General features: G+C 40.7%; 3 protein-coding genes across 6 annotated transcripts; 1 reads left to right on the top strand and 2 right to left on the bottom strand.

Annotated features, from left to right (window-relative positions):
* Window positions 1–1,808: 1,808 nt before the first annotated feature.
* LOC139189437 (uncharacterized) lies at window positions 1,809–2,958 on the bottom strand. The gene is made up of 3 exons (XM_070808391.1): window positions 2,594–2,958; window positions 2,259–2,505; window positions 1,809–2,102 (listed from the first exon to the last, which is right to left on the bottom strand). The coding sequence occupies exons 1-3, from the start codon at window positions 2,956–2,958 to the stop codon at window positions 1,809–1,811; spliced, it is 906 nt and encodes a 301-aa protein (XP_070664492.1).
* Window positions 2,959–6,542: 3,584 nt separating this feature from the next.
* Window positions 6,543–9,362, bottom strand: LOC103447919 (uncharacterized). 4 transcript variants are annotated; one of them, XM_070808278.1, is made up of 5 exons: window positions 9,212–9,349; window positions 8,745–8,823; window positions 8,122–8,537; window positions 6,829–7,205; window positions 6,543–6,681 (listed from the first exon to the last, which is right to left on the bottom strand). In XM_070808278.1, the coding sequence occupies exons 4-5, from the start codon at window positions 7,202–7,204 to the stop codon at window positions 6,662–6,664; spliced, it is 396 nt and encodes a 131-aa protein (XP_070664379.1). In that variant the 5' UTR covers window position 7,205; window positions 8,122–8,537; window positions 8,745–8,823; window positions 9,212–9,349; the 3' UTR covers window positions 6,543–6,661. The 4 variants fall into 4 exon arrangements, 3 of the variants coding, with proteins under 3 accessions (XP_070664379.1, XP_070664378.1, XP_070664380.1); XM_070808277.1 differs by lacking the exon at window positions 8,122–8,537 and having other exon boundaries at window positions 6,829–7,219; XM_070808279.1 differs by lacking the exon at window positions 8,122–8,537 and having other exon boundaries at window positions 6,829–7,216.
* Window positions 9,363–18,500: 9,138 nt separating this feature from the next.
* On the top strand, window positions 18,501–19,490 carry LOC139189436 (uncharacterized mitochondrial protein AtMg00810-like). Its single transcript, XM_070808390.1, has one exon. The coding sequence runs from the start codon at window positions 18,501–18,503 to the stop codon at window positions 19,488–19,490; it is 990 nt and encodes a 329-aa protein (XP_070664491.1).
* The last annotated feature ends 504 nt before the right edge of the window (window positions 19,491–19,994 follow it).

Genomic DNA, 19,994 nt, shown 5'->3' with positions numbered 1-19,994 from the left:
ACCTGTAACCCGATTTCACAGAATATTTACCATTCCGGTTAGCAGCCCAAACAAGCCGGTCCTTCCTCCCCGAGTCTCCAATAAACGTTTCCTGAATAGCCCTTTGATCTGCCATAGAGAGAAACGGTCTTAGAAATTCAAAATCCCATTGCCGGGAAGAGGAGTCAATGAGGGAGCTAACCCGTAAATTTTTCGTAACTTCAACCTCACCAAGCGGCATAGGGTGCCCCGAAGGAAGTGAGGGTAGCCACCTATCCACCCAAACCCTCACATCTTCCCCACCCATAATTTGCCAATGAGATCCGCTGGCAAGAAGCTCCCTGCCCGAGAGAAGACTGGACCAAGCCCACGACGCCCTAGCCCCTTTTTTAGCCTCCCAAAAAGAGCAATGTGGGAAGTACCGGGCCTTAATAACCCGAGCCCACAACGAATTCGGCTCCGTAATTAACCTCCAGCACTGTTTAGCAAGTAACACCTCATTAAATTCTTGAAAGTTTCTGAAACCCAGACCACCCTTTTCCTTAGAAAGGCCTAAAACCTCCTTAGACACCCAGTGAATCTTTCGTCTTCCCCATAGCTTCCCCACCAAAACCTCGCCACCAAGGCATCCAATTCCAGACAAACAACAGCAGGAAATTTAAAAAGGCTCATAGGATAAGCAGGGATAGCCTGGACCACAGCCTTAATCAAGACTTCTCTTCCCGCCCGCGACAAAGCACACTGCTTCCATCCTTGGAGCTTCCCCAAAATTCTGCCCTTCACATAAGCAAGGCCATGCTTTTTGGAACGACCCCAGATGGCAGGGACACCCAAATAAGTGCCAGGTTGATCCACCACTGTCATACCAAGAATGCCACCCAAATTAGCAGTCACCCCCTTCGGAACATTCGCCCCAAAATAAATACTAGATTTCTGCAGATTAACTTTTTGCCCCGAAGCTTCACAATACCTTTCGAGAATAGAGAGTAAATTCCAGCAATAATTTACCTCCGCTTTCAGAAAAAGAAGAGTATCGTCCACAAAAAACATGTGAGAAATGATTGGCCCCGAGACACCAATCCTCACTCCATCCAGCCTTTTCTCGTCAACTGCCTCTTGAATCATGCACGATAGAACCTCCCCCAGTAAAATAAACAGGTATGGAGATAACGAGTCTCCTTGCCTGAGACCCCTAGAAGGAGCAAACTTGTCACCTGGTTGCCCATTAAGAATGACTGCAAAGTTAACAGAAGAAACACATCCCATGACCAGCTTTCTCCACAAACGATAGAACCCCATTCTCTCCATAACCGCATCAAGGAAGTCCCATTCAACTCGATCATAAGCTTTCTGCAGATCCAGTTTAATACCCATTTCAAACTTCCGTTTCGCTGTCCTCCCTTTCAAAAAGTGGAACATTTCATAAGCAATCCCAATATTATCTTGAATTGGCGCCCCGCCACAAAGGCATTTTGGGAGGGAGATATGATATGTGGTAGAATAACCTTTAACCGGTTCGCCCAAACCTTGGACAACACTTTGTAGGAATAATTACAAAGACTAATAGGCCGGAACTGCAAGACCGACTCTGGGTGTGGAACCTTTGGGATCAGAACAATATGAGTAGCATTAAGAGTAGACGGACTGTTCGATCCCTGCATCAACTCCCTCACCAAAGCACAAACATCCGCATAAACATGATCCCAAAAAGATTGATAGAATATACCTTGAAAGCCATCCGGTCCCGGAGCTTTTAGACCACCCATTTTAAAAACCGCTGCCTTAATTTCATCCTCGGAAACCGGCTTTAATAGCGCCTGATTCATATCCTAAGTCACCATCGAACTAATACAGTCCAACAAAGATCCCCAATTCCGGGCTCCCCCAGATGTAAATGTCTGCATAAAATGATCCTCCACCAACTTCCTAACACGACAAGGTTGCTTCACCCAATTCCCAAGCTCATCCTTAATTTTGATAATCTGGTTTCGTCGTCTTCGTTGCAAAGTAGAATGATGAAAGAATCTGGTATTTGCATCCCCATCACGAAGCCATTTAACTCTTGATTGCTGCATCCAATAACTTTCCTCATGAGCCCTCAATTCATCAACAAGCTGAGTTTTCTGCTTAATGACGCCAATATTAGATCACCAATCCCGTTGAAGCTCCTGCAACTGATTAAAAAGTTCCTGAATCAAATGACCCCTCTTCTTGAATTTATTATGGCTCCACCGTAAGAGACTGGATTTGCAATCATTTATTTTCTTCACCCACCTCACCAAGATCTCACCAGAATCCGGCCTATTCCAGCAAGAGCTCACCAACTGATTACATTCATCCTCCTTAGCCCAGAACGCCTCAAACTTAAATGCATTGCGCCCCTGCACACTCTCCGAATCAGATTGAATAATGAGAGGACAATGATCAGACCCCAAGACCGTCCCATGCGTAACCAAAGAATTAGGCCACCGATCCTGCCATAGCCCGTTGATCAAAGCCCTATCAATCCTTTCCTCCACCAGATTACTATAGCGCAATACCACGCCAGGTGAAAGCATGACCATTAAAATCTAAATCCCACAAATTCGTAGCCTGCATGAAAACCTCCAGATACCTAGGTCTATTGTAGAGGACTTCCACACCCCCAGACTTCTCATGATCCCAAAGAAATTCATTAAAGTCCCTGGCACACATCCACAGAATATCATATAGTGTAAAGTAATTCGACATCCAATCCCAAAACGCAGCCTTTTCCTCCCTGTAAGAAGTTCCATAAACTCCAGTAATCCGGACCCAATTACTGTCTTCAACCTTCCGTAAGATAGCATCAATAATATGCTGAGAAGAAAACAGAATTTGCACCTCCACAGAATCATCCCACCACAAACTTAGCCCACCTGCCCTTCCAATCGAAGAAACATTAAAACCATTCAAAAAACCCATACGTCGCCTAACACCATCTAATCTATGATCTTTCATTTTAGTTTTCGATAAAAAGATCATAGAGGGTCGTTTGTTTCTAATAAGGCCATGAAGGGCCCGCACTGCCGTGTCCGACCCTAACCACGGCAGTTCCAAAACACCAGAATCATGGTGATCGTGCGGCTGTTGAGGGCCAGCCGCCACCACCCCGAGCCAGATTGCCCGCACACTCAGCCAAGACACTGCTCTCGTTCTCTACGGAGACTGCCTCCACATGATCCCACAAATCATGGACTTCCATATTGTCTTCACGTAACTCTACTTCATCATAGATAACCCTATCAACCAAGAGACAACTTTCCTTAAAGCTCCTGCCCCACACCAATTCCACCATCTTACCTTTTCTATCAGCTTCCGTGTTAGGCCCTCGAGTTTTCTTTTGCAGGGATGGTATGAAATCCATACTCGAAGACTCTACTCCTTTCTTGATACCACCAACCTCATGACGCAGAAGGCTCGAACTCGTCTTAGAATTACAAACCTCTTTCCCCATGAACCCCTCTAAAACAACATCTGGTAGAGTAGCAGGTATTCCTCGCTGATATCACGAATCCGAACTGAATGTCCTCATTCTCCACCCTGAAAAACCACTTGGTTAAAAACTGGCGGGAAACTCCCACCTGAGCTGACGACTGAGCTGAGGCACAACCACCTGAATCTGACGAGAAGAAGATTGTTGTCGCTGTAATCTACGCCATTTCTTCTTGTCACGGGTTTGAGAACTGTGCGCCCCTGCATTAGCCTCAGTTTTTTCTTTCCCACTTGGAGCCTCACTGTGGATCGGACTCTGTAACCTCGACTCGGGACGATCACTATCCCTTACCATTCCAACTTTCCTCTGTTCACCTACTCCCAAACGCGTCAGATGCACGGGCTCCACAAAATCACGCACTGGGGGAGCCTTCAACCAATCTCCATAGCCCTCCACCCCTCCCAAGTTCGCCGCATAGGAACACTCCGTATTAACATGATCAATACGTTCACAGCGATAGCAAAAGTCTTGGAGCCTCTCGTACCTGAACTCAACCCAAGTCTCACGGTCTACCTCTCTTTTCAACCAACATCTAAGAACAAGCGGGTTCTCCGAATTAACTAAAACTTTAACCCTTAAGAAACCACGAGCTTTGGCAGGATCCTCCACCTCCAAAACAGCGCCAGCATTCCTAGTGAGTCGAGTAACATTCTCCTTGGTAACCAAACTTAAAGGGACACCACGGATTTGAACCCAAAACAGAACTGTCTTCATGTCTACTTCCTCTAGAGCGAGGTCCGGGGGCCAAATCTTCACCATAAAATTCTTCTTCATGACTGCCCACAGCACATGCGCCAGGATTTTATTAGCCATACTCTGATCCTGAACCGAAATAATGAACAAGTTCTCTCGGACCCATTTAATTCCCACTTCACCCAGTTCCTTCCAAGCCGAGTTGAGAGTGTTTCTAATACCCCACCTATTCAACGTTCTCTGCGCCAAATCCATACCAACCAGTTTGACACCAATCTCCATTGTTGACAGATCTAGCGAACGATCCAGATGAACAACAAGCTCATCCACACCTTGATTCTCCATAGATATCAGACTCCTCGCCTTCGAAAGCCTCGGTGATGCCGCAGAGTACTTGAAATACTTAGAAAAAACCTTAGGAACACCCGCAGGTAACAGTCGCATATCTTTAATCTGTCGCAAATCACCTTTAAAAACCAATGGAAGCACAATAAAATCGGCATTAAAAGCATAAACCTGAACATACCTACCATTTGGGGGCAAAAAGGACTGAACTCCTTTAAAGCAGCCAACCAAAGTCTCAATAGACCCATAAATGCAAATCCAACATTCAATTCTATGAGATCTAATTAAACCCATATTTACTCCATCCTCATAGAGCCCACGATTTTTCCGGACTACCATTCCCCTATCGATAACTGGAGTACAGAGGAATAAAACCCAAACCCTTAATCTGAACGACCAGTACAACCCTAACCCCCAAATAAAAGAATGGAAGGGATAAATGCCCTGCCCACTCTCCTCCATACTAACCCCACCACAACCAAAAGAAAAACGAACCCCAAGCGAGGAAAATCGAAGAATAAATTAAAGCTCCACCTACCCCACTCAGACACACCCCCAACTGGAGATCCGGAACCACAGGAGGCGAATATAGACACGGACAGTAAAGCCCCACCACAAAGGAGGAAGCACAAACCCCAACGAAGAAAATCAGAGAAGGAGAAATAGCTCCACCTACCCCTCTCAGAAATCGCCCAAAATGGAGATCCACAACCACCGAAGACGAACACAGAAACGAAAAGAAGAGCACAAATCCACGCCCACACAAAGACACGCACAACGGCGGATTCTCACTGAGGAGAAAAGACTCTCACTACGGAGAGAATTTCAGAGATCCCTCCAACAATATTATTTACACTAAAGAAAATTGGGTGGGCTTAACCTCAGTAATAATGTGGTTCAACTTCGCATTTGACAAAAATCAAATCTAAAACCTTCTACTTACAAGTGAAGAGAACTACCACTACACCGATATTAATTAGATTGATTTGAAGTTTTTCTTATATTTTATTTTGCTATACTAGTGATTTTGAGAGATGCAATCTTTAATACTGAGAAGCGGGAATGTTTATACTAATCACGGTGCAAGTGTAAATGCATTTAAACACTAGAGGTACAAATGTATTGTCAAAAGTTCTTTATTTCATAGAGCCTCAAATTAAACCAAAATAATGTGGACTTTATGTAATGTATGATCTTCATAAATAGGAGGTAATTACTAGAATTAGCGATCTTTTAAAGAAATTCCTCGTGTTGCATCCAAATTTATTTGCTTTATATATATATATATATATATATATATATAACATGATCTTGATTAACATGTAACGGAGGAATATTACTGAACAGAACAAATGAGCAATGTTCTTCAACATGTGAAAATTTGACTCACAAATGATTAACTAATCAAGTGTTGAATTTTGTCGATGATTAATTTAACAAAATTTAACGCTTCGATAAAAAAAAATAAAAAAAAGTTTTGATATCCATCAGAATTCAGGATTGAGAGAGCCGACGGTCAAAACTTTTTAAATTTGGCAGTTTGGTGAAAGTCCTCCCACGAACCCCCACCGACTCACTATCAATACAACTTCATGAGAAGGAATGCATGACACCAACTCCCTGACAAAGCATAACATTCAATTCTGAGCCAATTTATCCCATTTGAAGATGCTGCAAGATTTGCTGGTAAAGGTTGTTGCAAATAAAACCTCAAACATCACCCTGAGTCACTTTGTTCCTGTTATTAAGAATAAACTTTTAGATCTAGCACAGTCCACCGCCAACATAACCAATGTTGACAAATATCAAACACCACCACCGAAGACTCAAGTACCGCTGAGCATCTAAACATGAATGGTAGAAAAGTTTATATTTTTATTTTGACAAACGATAGTATTAATAAGTTAAATTGTTAGTTGTTGGAGGGAAATTGATAGGAATCGAACCCGCACCAGATTGCATAATCATGATTGTTTTTCGCCATGTACTAAAGCAACATCGGCACAAGTGGTGGAAAAGTTCAAACGAACAAAGATTCAATAATTGTAATGAAAAATCAGTTCGCAAACATGAAAAGTGACAGCAATTTGTGACATTAGTCTTTCAAGGAGCTCCGTCACTCCCCTTGTCCTAATCATAGCTACTCTGCACTGTAGAAAACCAAACATACATATTCCGGTAATTGCGGATTCTGTAAAATCAGCGTAAATCCGTCCATTTCGCTACTAACAATCACACATATATTCAGCATATGGACACATAGAAGGAATGAAACAAAGAGAGCTCTTAATACTAACCCGACCGAGAAGTATTTTCATCGTTATCATCAAGAATGAGTTTGACTCCGTTGTTCTTAAGAGCATTGACGATAGCCCAAATCTTGGTGCGGTTCCTAAAACCCTTCTTCTCGACTTCGTTATTTACATTGACGTGAATCCCTCGTCCCTGTCCCTCATCAAGACCTTCCACCTTGAGTCTCCTAGCCAACACCTCTCCAACAACTGCCCCTGCCTTTGCGTTGCAAGACCTTCCACATTCAAGTGAGCCCTTGATTGAATGTTCAACTGTAGATGCTGATACAACAATCCTGCCATTATTTCTGTCCACTACGTTTGCTGTTATGTACTTCAATGATATGAACATTCGTAGCACATACCGCTTCACAACCGTCATTCTGAGGCAGTCCTGCTGTTTTTCGTTTAATAAAAGCATATTGGATATGAAAACATTTATCAACCAAACAAAGATACTAAACTCTGGTAGTTAATTCTCCTCAAGGGGTGTACAGGGACACTTTTAGTTATCGTAACCCACTGCCACAGGGTAAGTTCTAACCCAATTCATTTAAGCACTAACAGAACGGTGATAACACACACTTGAATCAAACTGGTTGCACCTTCCACCCAACTTTTATCAAACACGTAGAACCAAATACTAATTGCTTCGACATGGTAAATAAAGATTTAATTAAAAAAAATTCCTTCAAATACAACATGCTAACTAATGCATTATTGTAGGCCTGATTGCCAAGATATACAGGACTGAATAAATCCAGGGTCCCAAAATTGTAAGTTCAAATACATCTTAATAGACATTCCGAAACAATTTGAGTCCAACTTTGGTACACAAATTTAATCTGACTCCCACTCCCACCTAGAAAACCATCTGATAAACTGAAATCCTGAAAGTGAAAGGAACGTGCATTCTTTGTTGCTCCGCTACCTCAAAAGTTTCACACAGACACTGATTTGTTAGTCCTTAGTGGTTGTAAGACTAGTTGTAGGGCTGATGATTGAAGACAGGGAAATCCAACAATATCAATTTACCTTAGAGTTCCCTTTCTCCGCAGAGGGAAGGAGAAAAAATAAACATGCTCGTCAAAACAAATTTCCATGTTACTAGCAAAGAAGTTGCATATTTGGAAGTTCCACAAAGTAGAAAGGTTATCCAAGTGCCAGAGGTATATTATAATGCTTAACCTTAATTTTCACCCAAGTACATGCTATTAACAGCAATGCCACCATATATCGGTCTTAGAGATAAATACCAAAACATATTTGATTCTACTCAAAAGCAACTGACAGAAATACCTCTGATTACCCTAGCCGTAAGTAGAACCAGAAGCAAGTAACACATAACATAAGATTTAGCTTCTGTAACTCTACTTGTCACATCCCGGCCCGGGCCCCCACCACATTCTGGGCTCGACTCCACCGTAGCATGATATTGTCCACTTTGAGCCCTAACCACACCCTCACGGTTTTGTTTCTGGGAACTCACACGAGAACTTTCCAGTGGGTCACCCATCCTAGGAATGCTCTTGCCTGAACTCGCTTAACTTCGGAGTTCCGATGGAACCCGAAGCCAGTGAGCTTCCAAAAAGCCTCGTGCTAGGTAGAGATGGGAATATACGCTTACAGGATCCACTCCCTGGGCGATGTGGGATGTTACACTACTACTAAGGGTAAGAAACACCAAACCCAGACTAGCGCACGGTACAAGTTTTCTGTACAAGTTATAGCATTATGAAGTCAGTGCAACGCTTTGTAAATTCACTAAATTCATATACTGAGACAATCGTATTTTGATTTACTAGATCAAAGGGCAAACTACAACCTCAAAGCATGAACAAATAACATGAAGTAAACAATGATAGTCAATCAACCTTCAATGAACTCGATACGAAAGAACACAAAAAGTAGTAAGATTGTACCTCAAACGAAACAAATACGAAACTCCTCGACCAAGTTCAACCTTTTTAGCTCTCTTGCAGGATCTCAAACTACATTAAGCTGTTAGAATAAGAAGAAAACTAAACCATCAGAAATCTTTATCCAAAAGTAGAGGGAAACACAAACACTGAGGAAAAAATGGAAGAAACCAGGAAAATAAAAAGTAAAGGACTGTGATGCTCAAATCCAAAACAAAAAAGCAAACCAGGACACCTCAAAAATTCAAATAACGCAAACCCTTTCGTATGCTTAAAAAAAAAACCCATAATTTCCTAATCCTGGATTATTACTTGCTTGTGAAGTGGAGGGGGCAATCGACCAAAAATTCACAGCATAAAATAATTAATCATAAAAATACATTTTTGAAAAATGATTAAACACGTCTATTTATTCTGAAGGAAGAAAACATGAACGGACGAGAGAGAGAGAGAGAGAGCAATTGACGTACCTGTCGGGAACAAGGCTGAAAGCTTGGTGGGGTGGAACCGTGGAAGCGTGGGAGTGTGACTGAGTGCCGAACGGGGAAAGGGGGAGAAGGAGAAGGAAAGCTAACGGGTGGGCTGGCTTGGGTAACGGGCTGTTGGAGGGTTGTGGTGGCTATTGGGCTACTGGGTTCAATTTTGACAAGTTAATGGACACCCAAATATTGTCTTTAGACCCCAAGTTCTCCTTGGTCTAAATTTCAAAATTGCACAAGACGATATTTTATAAACTCTCTAATCAGCAAGGTATAAAATATCGATGATATCAGAAATATTGGTAGTCCAAAAACACAAAAATATCAGGATATTATCGATATCGATAAAAATAATATGAAAACCACAGAAATTGTAAGAAAAACTTGGAAATTTTTATTGAAACTTTACATGATGTTTATTTAGTCAATTATCTATTAGTTTATTACAAAAAATTGGAAGGAAATGCATTGCATGATAGATTTAACTGATTTAAGTTGATTATATAGCGAGCTGGCAAACATTGTGAGTATAGAAAATATGTAGTAATTAATGAAAGAAGTTTAAACACACCATAATCATTTATATATAATGAATTAGTAAAAAAAGAATTCAAAACAAAACCATATATATATATATATATTTGAGCATATTTTCACAAAAACATAAGTGATATTTTAGCATATTTTCATAATAAAAGAATGATAAAATGCAAAAAAAGTATCCAACAAACAAGTCCAAAATTTAAAAACACATATTTTTGAGATAATTGATTTTACATCATACTTTAATAAAAACGAACGACTAAGACAAAGAAACTAAAAGAAAGGAAAAACATAAAAGAAACAAATAAATTAAAATAAACAAATAATAAAACAAAAAGAAAAAAAAAAGGAAAAGGAAAGGGCTCACCTGGATTCGAAATCAAGACCTAGAGCCATGGGAAAAGCGCATCAAAAAGAAAGAAAAATTTGATGGGCGCAAGGGTTCAAACTGGAGAACTTGGGGATTGTGAGGACATGTTGACCAACACGTCCAAGTCCATACTGGTGTCAATCTTTAGCAACAACTATAATATATGCGAATTTAGCAGCTTATGTTCATTTCAGAAGAAAAAAAAACCCTAGCACTTTCTGTCTTGCCTCGAGCCCAGAGCCCCAAACGGCTATTTGTCTTTCCATGTCAGACTTTTCCCATTCAATAGACATGGCATGCACACATGTCATGCATCCATGTGGTGAACTTCTTAGGATTCCAAAATAAAGGCTAAGATGTGCCCTATTTTTCCCAGTTCTGATTATCTTTTAGAAATCCTAGGCCTCTCTCAGAGATATCTCTCAATAATTCAAGGACCTCCTTTCATTTTACTCGGCCTTCTCTTCCCCTTTCTCTCAGACCTCTCTTTAAGATAAAAAAACAAAAAAAAAGCTCTCGTTGGCGTCGTATCTCTCTCGAAACTCTCATCTCTCTCATTTCTCTCTGCACCGAGACCCACATACACACACGCACACCATCGCACCTGCTTGAGGAAGACACCCATCGTCATCAGCAACCTTGTCTTTCTCCCTCTCCTTCTCGTCTCTGCAACTCGGCGACGCATGAACCCTCCGACGCAGAAATAACAGACAGGGCGCGAGCGAGCGGAGGGGAGACACACCACACCCACCCCACCGTGACCTCCACCACAGTGGCGCACACTCCGGCGAGCACCATCACCACCTGTGAGAGGCGCAGATCTTGGCAGATAGAGGCGCAGATCTTGGCAGAGAGAGGCGCAGATCTTGGCAGCTGCGACGACGGAGCTCGGCTGCCGTTCCGACAACGGAGAGAGAACGATATTTTAACGAAAACTAATTGGATACCTATTAAAATATCGGTAACGCGAAAAACCGATAATATCGGCGATATTCCGCCGATATTATCGGCATTTAAGACCTTGCTAATCAGAGAGATGATTAAATAAATAAATAAATCTTCACATATGGCAAACTAAGAGGGTGTTTTCAATTCGGATTTTGAGGGATTTTAATTATTTTAATGAATTTAGGGGTATTCAATCAGGATTTTAAGTGATTATCTGAAATTCAATATGTATTTAATCAGAATTTTAAGATAGTATATTAAATCCGTATAAACTGGATGTATTCAATTAGGATTTTAAAGAAGTTTATAACATTCCATGTGTATTCAATTAGAATTTGATTTTAAAGAATTTCAAAAAGTTGAGGAATTAGAGGGAATTAGAGAGATTTTGTAGTGTATTTTAAGCATCCACAAATCTCACCTCTTCCTATGAGATTTCAAGGGAATTGAATCAAAATTTTACATGGAATCTCTACAAACCAATTAAACTCCATAAGAATCAATGTATTTATAAATCCATTAAAATCTCTCTAATTCTCAATTGAATACACCCCTCCTAAATGTGAGCACAAATGGCGGGCACACAATCACCCTAATAAACTAACTTGATCCACACATATCACAAATTGGCAAGGGTGGGGCTATCTCTAGAACAACATGTAGTGTGGTTTGAAGAACCCCCGATATTACTGATCTCTTACTTGAGGATAGTACTATTACGTAGTTTGATGCATGACACTCTTTTTCACTTCGATTGGGTTGAAATCCCCGATAAGGTTTTTATTGAAACCCAATGTGACACCCTATCTTCTAGTTTTGTACGTATTTGCTAAATCTTATCAATGAATATCGTACTTTTCTCAACAAAAAAAAAAACCTTTAAACACGTTACTAAGACTATCTAAAATTCTGTATATACTAAAACCTAGTTTAGTAGCTTCGCTGTTCCTAAGCACAGTGAAAGGACGAAATTGCTCATCTTCAAGTGTTTTTTTCTTCCTTCTTTTCTCATCTTCACAGTAAAATTACGAATTTGCCCATACAGATGCATTTGTTGTGTTGGGGCGCTGTCATTGGCTATACGTGACATCATTCTCCTCTTCTCGACAACAGTGAGTTGTTTCTCCAAATAGTTTACCCAAACCACCACCACCACCACCACCGATTCATCCAAATCAACAGAATTGCGCCGCATAACCAGTCAACAACGCAGAGCTCTCTTCGTCCACAGCAACTCATCAGTCCACCTCAACACCACGTGCGCAACAACTAGCACAATCCCAACCAGCAACGGCACCCAAACATTCACCGTTGCCTAGGAAGAACATCAATAGAACCCATTTTGCTAAAGGTAAGCAATTTATCCTAATTTAGAATTCAAAAGTTCTTTACAAAAGCAGTTTATTTTCTCAAACACAAAGGAAATTGGCAAGTTATATGGTATAAAAAAATTCTGATAAAATTCAAACAAGAAAGTTAGGTCTGGGTATTAAGGATTGTTTTTTGTTGTGAAAATGTTTGATTGAAAGAGTTCCATCAAAAAGAGATGAAACGTTGCTCAATACCCGGTATGTCTATCTATAAGTGATTTTGGGGGTTTTGTGAGAGACTAGGAATTATGGGAGCATTTTGTTTTTATTTATGAGATTTCTGAACAAAATTATAAATGCTTTTGAGATTGGGAGACAAAACCCACAAATTCAAATCAGACCAAAAATAAATAATAAATTTAAAGACTTAAAGATCAAACTAAAGGGTATTAAATACAAGGCTTATTTGATCCATTGAGTGTGAAAGTTTTGAGCTTTGAAGAAGCAGAGGATGAGAGTTTTTAACTATTGGAAGTAGGGTTAAAGCAACTACTCAAGTGTGTCTCCTAAGTGGTTAATCATTTGTTCTCTTTAAGTAGGGTTAAAGCAACTACTCAAGTGTGTAGGGTTAGGGTTAAAGCAACCACTCAAGTGTGTCTCCTAAGTGGTTAATCATTTGTTCTCTTTTCTTAGGAGTCCACCAGTTGTGGCATAACTCAAAATAATACACAATCCTTGAAAAGTCAATATGGTATCAGAGCAGGAAAAATAACCTGCTTCTGCTTTACTACCATCTGAACGTGTCCAATATTCAAAATGGCTGAAGACAATCCTCTTAGGTCTGATGCTGAAAGGTCACTAGTTTTTTCCTCCGTGAATATGCCTGAGGTGGATGTTAACCCAAATCAAAGATTAAGCTCAGTCTTGTTGAATGAGTTTAATTATTTGCCTTGGTCGAGGGCTGTATCGCTTGCCCTAGGTGGAAGGTCCAAGTTAGGATTTATAAATGGAAGCATCGAAGTTCCTGATGCTTGCTCACCAGCTTAAGAATCTTGGCTTAGCAATGATCAGTTGATTATGTCATGGCTCCTGAATTCCATGTAATGTAAACTAGCTAAAATATTCAGTTACTCTGAATCTTCACACCAGCTATGGGCGACTGTCAAGGAAATGTATGGCAGTCAGAACAATGCTGCACGGGATTTCCAATTAAAGAAGGACATCTCCAACCTGCAACAAGAAGGTAAGCCCTTTGTACAACTTTTAGGTAGCATGAAAAGCATGTGGAATGAGTTGGAAATATATCGCCCTCATACCACTGATGCGACTTTGCCACAGAAGAGAGCAGAAGAAGACAAGATATTTCAACTTCTGTCTAGTCTTGACTCAGAATATGAAGACCTACGAAGCCACATACTCATGAACACTGAACTTCATTCCTTCACTAGTATTTGTGTAACAATTCAACGTGAAGAAGTAAGGAGGAATGTCATGAACATTGGTACAAAAGCCAATGTATCTGAAGCAAGGGCCTACCTAATCAACGAGAAGAAGTACAAAGTGAAGCATCCAAACTTGAAGTGCCAACACTGCAACTATACGGGCCATGCTAAGGAGACATGTTGGATTTAACATCTAGAATTAAAACCTGATTTCATGAAGGACAACAAGGTTTCACAAAGAGTGAACCGTAATGTACATCGAGCAAATCATGCATCTACCTCCTCTTCCAATGTGTTTGACACAGTCAAGAACTTCACAGCTAATCCAGCTGCACTCATGAATGAGTTTGCATTGTATCTTCAAAGAAAGAAATGAGGGATTGGAAGTGACCACGTTGAAGATGGAAACCCAACAGCTTTGCTAGGCAAGTTTGCTGGTTTCTTGGTCGACACGAAACACGTACCTCAAGAAGACATGCAAGGTATCATGAAAGCTTTCAAAACTACTCTTAATATAAATATGTTGCATGATTTTTGGGTTGTGGATTCGGGTGCCACAGACCATATGACCAACCATGTGTTTAAGTTTCATAAGTTTGAAAAATTATTAAATCCTTCCCAAGTTTCAATTGCAATGGTGAAAATGCAAAGGTTTTAGGAAAGGGAAAAATCAACTTAATATCTGATGAAATTGAGTCGGTGGCATTATATGTTCATTCCTTTCCATTTCAACTCCTATCTGTGGGAAAATCACAAATACCTTAAATTGCTTAGCCATATTCTCCCCTCATAATGTTGTTTTTCAGGAATGTGCCACCAAGAAGACGATTGGTGAAGGGTTTTATCTAGATGGTCTCTATTACATATCAAAGAGTAATCCTAGAGGGTTTCAAGCCAAGTCCTACTCTATCCAAGAAAACCAATTATGGCATCAACGTTTAGCTCATCCTTCTCCACCCATTTTGTCAACTTTATTTCCAAACTTAGGGAAGGATGTAATTTCATGTGAAACCTGTCACTTGTCTAAGGCCACTAGATTACCTTTTAACTCTTCCTTATCCAGGGCTAGTAAGTGTTTTGAACTTGTCCATTCGGATGTATAGGGACCAACTTTAGAATCTTTTGATGGTTATAAGTATTTTGTGATATTTGTTGATGATTTCTCTAGAGCCACATGGTTGTATCTAGGGCTGGAAAAAATTCCCGAAATTCCCAAACCAAACAGAAAAAATCCCGAACCCAAAACGAAAAATTCCAAACCAAAATCATCCCAAAGTTCGGTATTCCCATCCCGAAAAATACCAAAGTATTCGGTATGGGATTGGTTTCCAAATCCCATACGTTTGGTATTCCCAAAATCCCGAAACGTTTTGTTTCTTTAGCTTTCAATTCACACTTCCCACCTCAAAAGCAAGAGCCTTTTGGCTCCGACTAATAGAAGTCAATTCACATTTCCCAACTCAAAAGCAGGTTAGCTCCCATTAACAGCAGGCACACAAATAATATTAAAAAAAAAGGGAAGGCAGAAAAATAATATTAAAAAAGAAAAGGCACAAAATTGGCTTTTGGCTTTCGGTTCTCCCACTTCCCAACTCAAAAGCAGAGGCTTTTGGCTCCCACTAACAGAAGGCGCAGAGAGCAGCTCTCTTGAGGTTGAGAAGCAGAGAAGGGAAGAGAGAGGAAGGAGCTAGTAGCTACTACTGAAAGCTCTTAAGTTTGGTTTTGACTCCTGAGACAGAGAGCAGCGCTCTTCGTGTTGAGAAGCAGAGAGAGGAAGGAGCTACTGTCGAAAGCTCTCTCAAATCTTCGAAGCTCGACCCATCTTCTCTATCCTCTCTGAAGCTTTTTCTGAATTAGGGTTTGAATTAGGATTTATAAATTAGGGATTTACTATTTAGAGCTTTTAATTGGTTTGATTTGGATTTGGATTTCTTGATTAATTTTATGGGGATTTCTGGATTAATTTTATGTGGATTTGGTAGATTTGGATTTCTGGATTTCCATGGTCGATTTCTGCTTTGCATGTTCGATTTCTTTTCTGCTTTGCATGCTCGATCTGCAGGTTTAAAATGAATTTATCAGCTTCTTCTATTAACAAGAAGCCAAATTTCTATTGAATTGGAATCCTGAAACCATACCAAAATCCCGAAAATATTTCGGGAATATCGAAATTTTGGTTTGGGATCGGGATTCGGATTTTCATCCCAAAAAGGATCGGTTTGAGATTCGGGATCCTATTTTCGGATCGGGATCCCATACCGATCCAGCCCTAGTTGTATCTCCTAAAGTCTAAGAATGAAGTTATGGAAGTTTTTAAGGATTTTCATAATCTTGTTAAAAACCATTTCACTTCTCAAATTCAAACTTTAAGGTCTGACAATGGAACCGAATACACATCTCATATCATGACACAATATTTGAGCACTCATGGCATCATGCATCAAACAAGTTGTGTTAGCGCACCTCAACAAAATGGCATAGCCGAAAGGAAAAATCGTGACTTAATTGAAAAAACTAGAGCACTAATGCTACAAATGAATGTACCAAAGAAATTTTGGTCCCAATGAGTCATGGCAGCTACCTATATCATAAATAGGTTACCTAGCAGAGTCTTGGAGTTTAAATCACCCCTTGAGGTCATGAAAGGTAGGAAAATCGATTTTTCACACCTTAGAGTCTTTGGCTGTATTTGCTTTGTACATATTCAACCTCATCATCGAGGTAAATTGGACCCTCGAGCTATTAAATGCACCTTCCTTGGCTATTCTTCTACACAAAAGGGATATAAGTGTTATAATACCCAATTGAGGAAATTGATTGTGTCTAAAGATGTTCGATTCCATGAGATTGACCTTTTTACAGCAAGTCACTTGAAACTACAAGTCAAGGAGAGTGTATGTTGGAGGTGTTTCCTCTACCAAGAATCGACCTTGATGCTTCAACAAATAGAGTTCTCAGTCATGTTAACACTGAGGCATCCCTCACTGAAAGTGGCAATGAAGGCCCTCACTCTGATGGTACAACGCATGAAGATGGTGACAATCAAGATGATCCTCACAGTATGGCTCAAGATGTGAACAAGTGTGAGACAACTCACACAACAGCCCCACAACGCAATCCAATGGGTGAAAGATAACCTCCCCCAAGGTTTCAAGACCTCGTCACCTACAAACCCAAACATCCAATCTCCAATTATGTGTCTACCAAAAGGTGACTCACTCCCATGCTGCATTCCTAACTAACATTGCAAGTTGTAGTGAGCCTCAGAATTTCCATGAGGCTAACAACAAAGAAGTGTGGAAAGAAGCAATGCAAGAAGAACTTAAAGCTCTAGATCAACACAAAACATGGAGTATAACCATACTTCCAAAAGGAAAAAGGGTTGTGGGTTGTAAATGGATTTATAAGATCAAATTCAATTCAGATGGCTCAATTGAGAGACATAAAGCAAGGTTGGTGGCTAGGGGATTCACTCAAACTTTCGTTGTAGATTACAAAGAAACGTTTGCCCCTGTTGCGAAAATGAACTCAGTTAGGGTTCTATTGTCTGTGGCTATCAATAAGGTACCGTTTGGTACGCAGACGGGACGGAACGGGACGGGACGGGACGGGACGGGACGGGACGGGACGGGACGGAACGGGACGGAACAAAGATTTCGTGTCATGTTTGGTACTAGCAAGATGGAACAAAACGGAACGGGGTTAAATGACTAACTTACCCTTTTTATTTGACTCTCCCTCTCTCTCCCGTTTCTCTGCTTTCTCTTCTTCCATCCGTTTCGTGTTCTTCGCATGCCCAGATTGATCCCAGTAAAAATCAATCTTAGTAAATCAAACCCATACTTTCTCTTCATTTCATTTTCTTTCTCTTCAATTCAAACCCATATTTCTCTTTTTTTTAATTTCTTTCTCTTCAAACCAGACACAGAAAAATCCCAAATTATTATTTTAGGGAAAAACTAATGAAATCTTGAAAGTTCGTATTCAAACAACCATTTTTACTGTAAAACTTACAAAATTAAACTAAAAAAGGTGAAATTGAACAAAATGCCCCGTTCTTAGCCTCCACCGGATGCTCCTCGTCGATGTGGCAGCAAAGCCCAATGACATCAAAATCCTCGGCGCAGAAAGGGTACAAAAACTCGGCCTTTAACTCATCGTCTCCGTCAGTCTCTTCGTGCGAAAACAGATCTGCACGACACCGGAGAAGAAGGTGGAGCGTCAGAGAAGAAGGTGGAGCGTGGAGGTGATGACGCCAGAGAAGAAGGTTGAGCGCGGAGGTGACGGCACCGGAGAAGAAGGTAGAGCGCGAAGGGAGTGAACCGGAAGCCATGGTTTGGGTTCAGATGGATTTGCTGGGATCGAATTCAAAGAGAGGGAGGCTACGGGAGAGAGGAACAAATTCGAAGAGATGAAGGCTACAGGAGAGAGACAGTGGAATTAATGAAAAAGATGAGGGGTATTGTTGTCCAAAAAATTATAAATTTGTGTTCCACGGGATGGAACAACCCGTTCCAGGGGGGGTATGTGGAACCAAAATTTAACCCATTTTTGTTCCGTGGGACAGGCGTTCCACACAATTTAAGCGCACCAAACGTGGGACGGAACGCGTCCGTCCCACTCTGTTCCGTCCCGTCCCACACCCTAAGGGATGGTCCATGTACCAAATGGACGTGAAGAATGCATTCTTACATGGTGATCTCGAAGAAGAAGTCTATATGAAATTGCCACCAGGGCACCCTCAAAGCAATGAGCATGATTTAGTGTGCAAATTGCATAAATTAATTTATGGACAGAAACAATCCCCCCGAGCTTGGAATGGCAAGCTAAGCTCAGTTCTTACAAGTGTTGGTTTCAAAAGAAGCAATGTCGATTCCTCATTATTTGTTCGCACTGGAGCTGTGGGCAAATTGGTTGTGTTGATCTATGTCGATGACTTAATAATTGCAAGAGACAATGCTGAAGAGATCTTCAAACTCAAACAGTCACTCAGACAAAGGTTTGCAATTAAAGACCTTGGGGTATTGAAGTATTTCCTTGGCATAGAGATGGCAACTTCTCACAATGGACTATTTCTAAATCAAAGAAAGTATATCCTGGATTTGCTCAAGGAAGTTAACATGAGAGATGCCAAACCTGTAATTACTCATCTGGATAGCAAGCTCAAACCAAGCTTGGAAGGCACACCACTCACTGATATACGCTATTATCAAAGGCTTGTTGGTAAGTTGATCTACCTAACAATCACCAGACCTGACATCACATATTCTGTAAGTGTCGTAAGCCAATTCATGCACTCTCCCACAATTGAGCATTTGAACCTTGTTAAGAAGATATTACGCTACTTAAAAGGGTTTGTGGGTCGTGGCATCATATTGAAGAAGAATGAAAACACACAACTCATGGGATATTACGACGCTGATTGGGCGGGAAACCCAATCGATCGTAAGTTCACAACAGGTTACTATACATTTGTTGGTGGAAATTTAGTCACATGGAAGAGCAAAAAACAAAATGTCATCACACGCTCAAGTGCTGAAGCCGAGTATCGTGCAATGGCCTCCACTGAGTGTGAGCTGATATGGCTAAAGGGTTTTCTGAGCGACTTAATCGTGTTTACAACTCTCCCCATGCCCTTATTTATGACAATCAGGTAGCAATGCATATAGCATCAAACCCAGTGTTTCACGAGAGGACGAAACATATTGAAGTTGACTGTCATTATGTTCGGGGAACAAGTCCAGTCGAAAGTGATTCAGACCCATTATACCAGAAGCTGTGATCAATTGGCCGACATTTTCACCAAACCCTTGGCCTCTCACCAGTTTCAACAACTTTTATCCAAGCTTGGATCCATAAATCTTCTGGATCCAGCTTGAGGGGGAGTATTGGAAGTAGGGTTAAAGCAACTACTCAAGTGTGTAGGGTTAGGGTTAAAGCAACCACTCAAGTGTGTCTTCTAAGTGCTTAATCATTTGTTCTCTTTAAGTAGGGTTAAAGCAACCACTTAAGTGTGTCTCCTAAGTGGTTAATCATTTGTTCTCTTTTCTTAGGAGTCCACCGGTTGTGGCATAACTCAAGAAGAGTTCATCTCCTTATATACGGCTAAACAATCGTAATGCATTTATGAAAGAAATAATACACAATCCTTGAAAAGTCAA

The sequence above is a fragment of the Malus domestica genome, chromosome 11 (assembly GCF_042453785.1).
Source record: "Malus domestica chromosome 11, GDT2T_hap1".
Classification (NCBI taxonomy): domain Eukaryota; kingdom Viridiplantae; phylum Streptophyta; class Magnoliopsida; order Rosales; family Rosaceae; genus Malus; species Malus domestica.
Note: the sequence above shows the minus strand (reverse complement) of the source record. Positions and strands in the feature narration are given on the sequence as shown.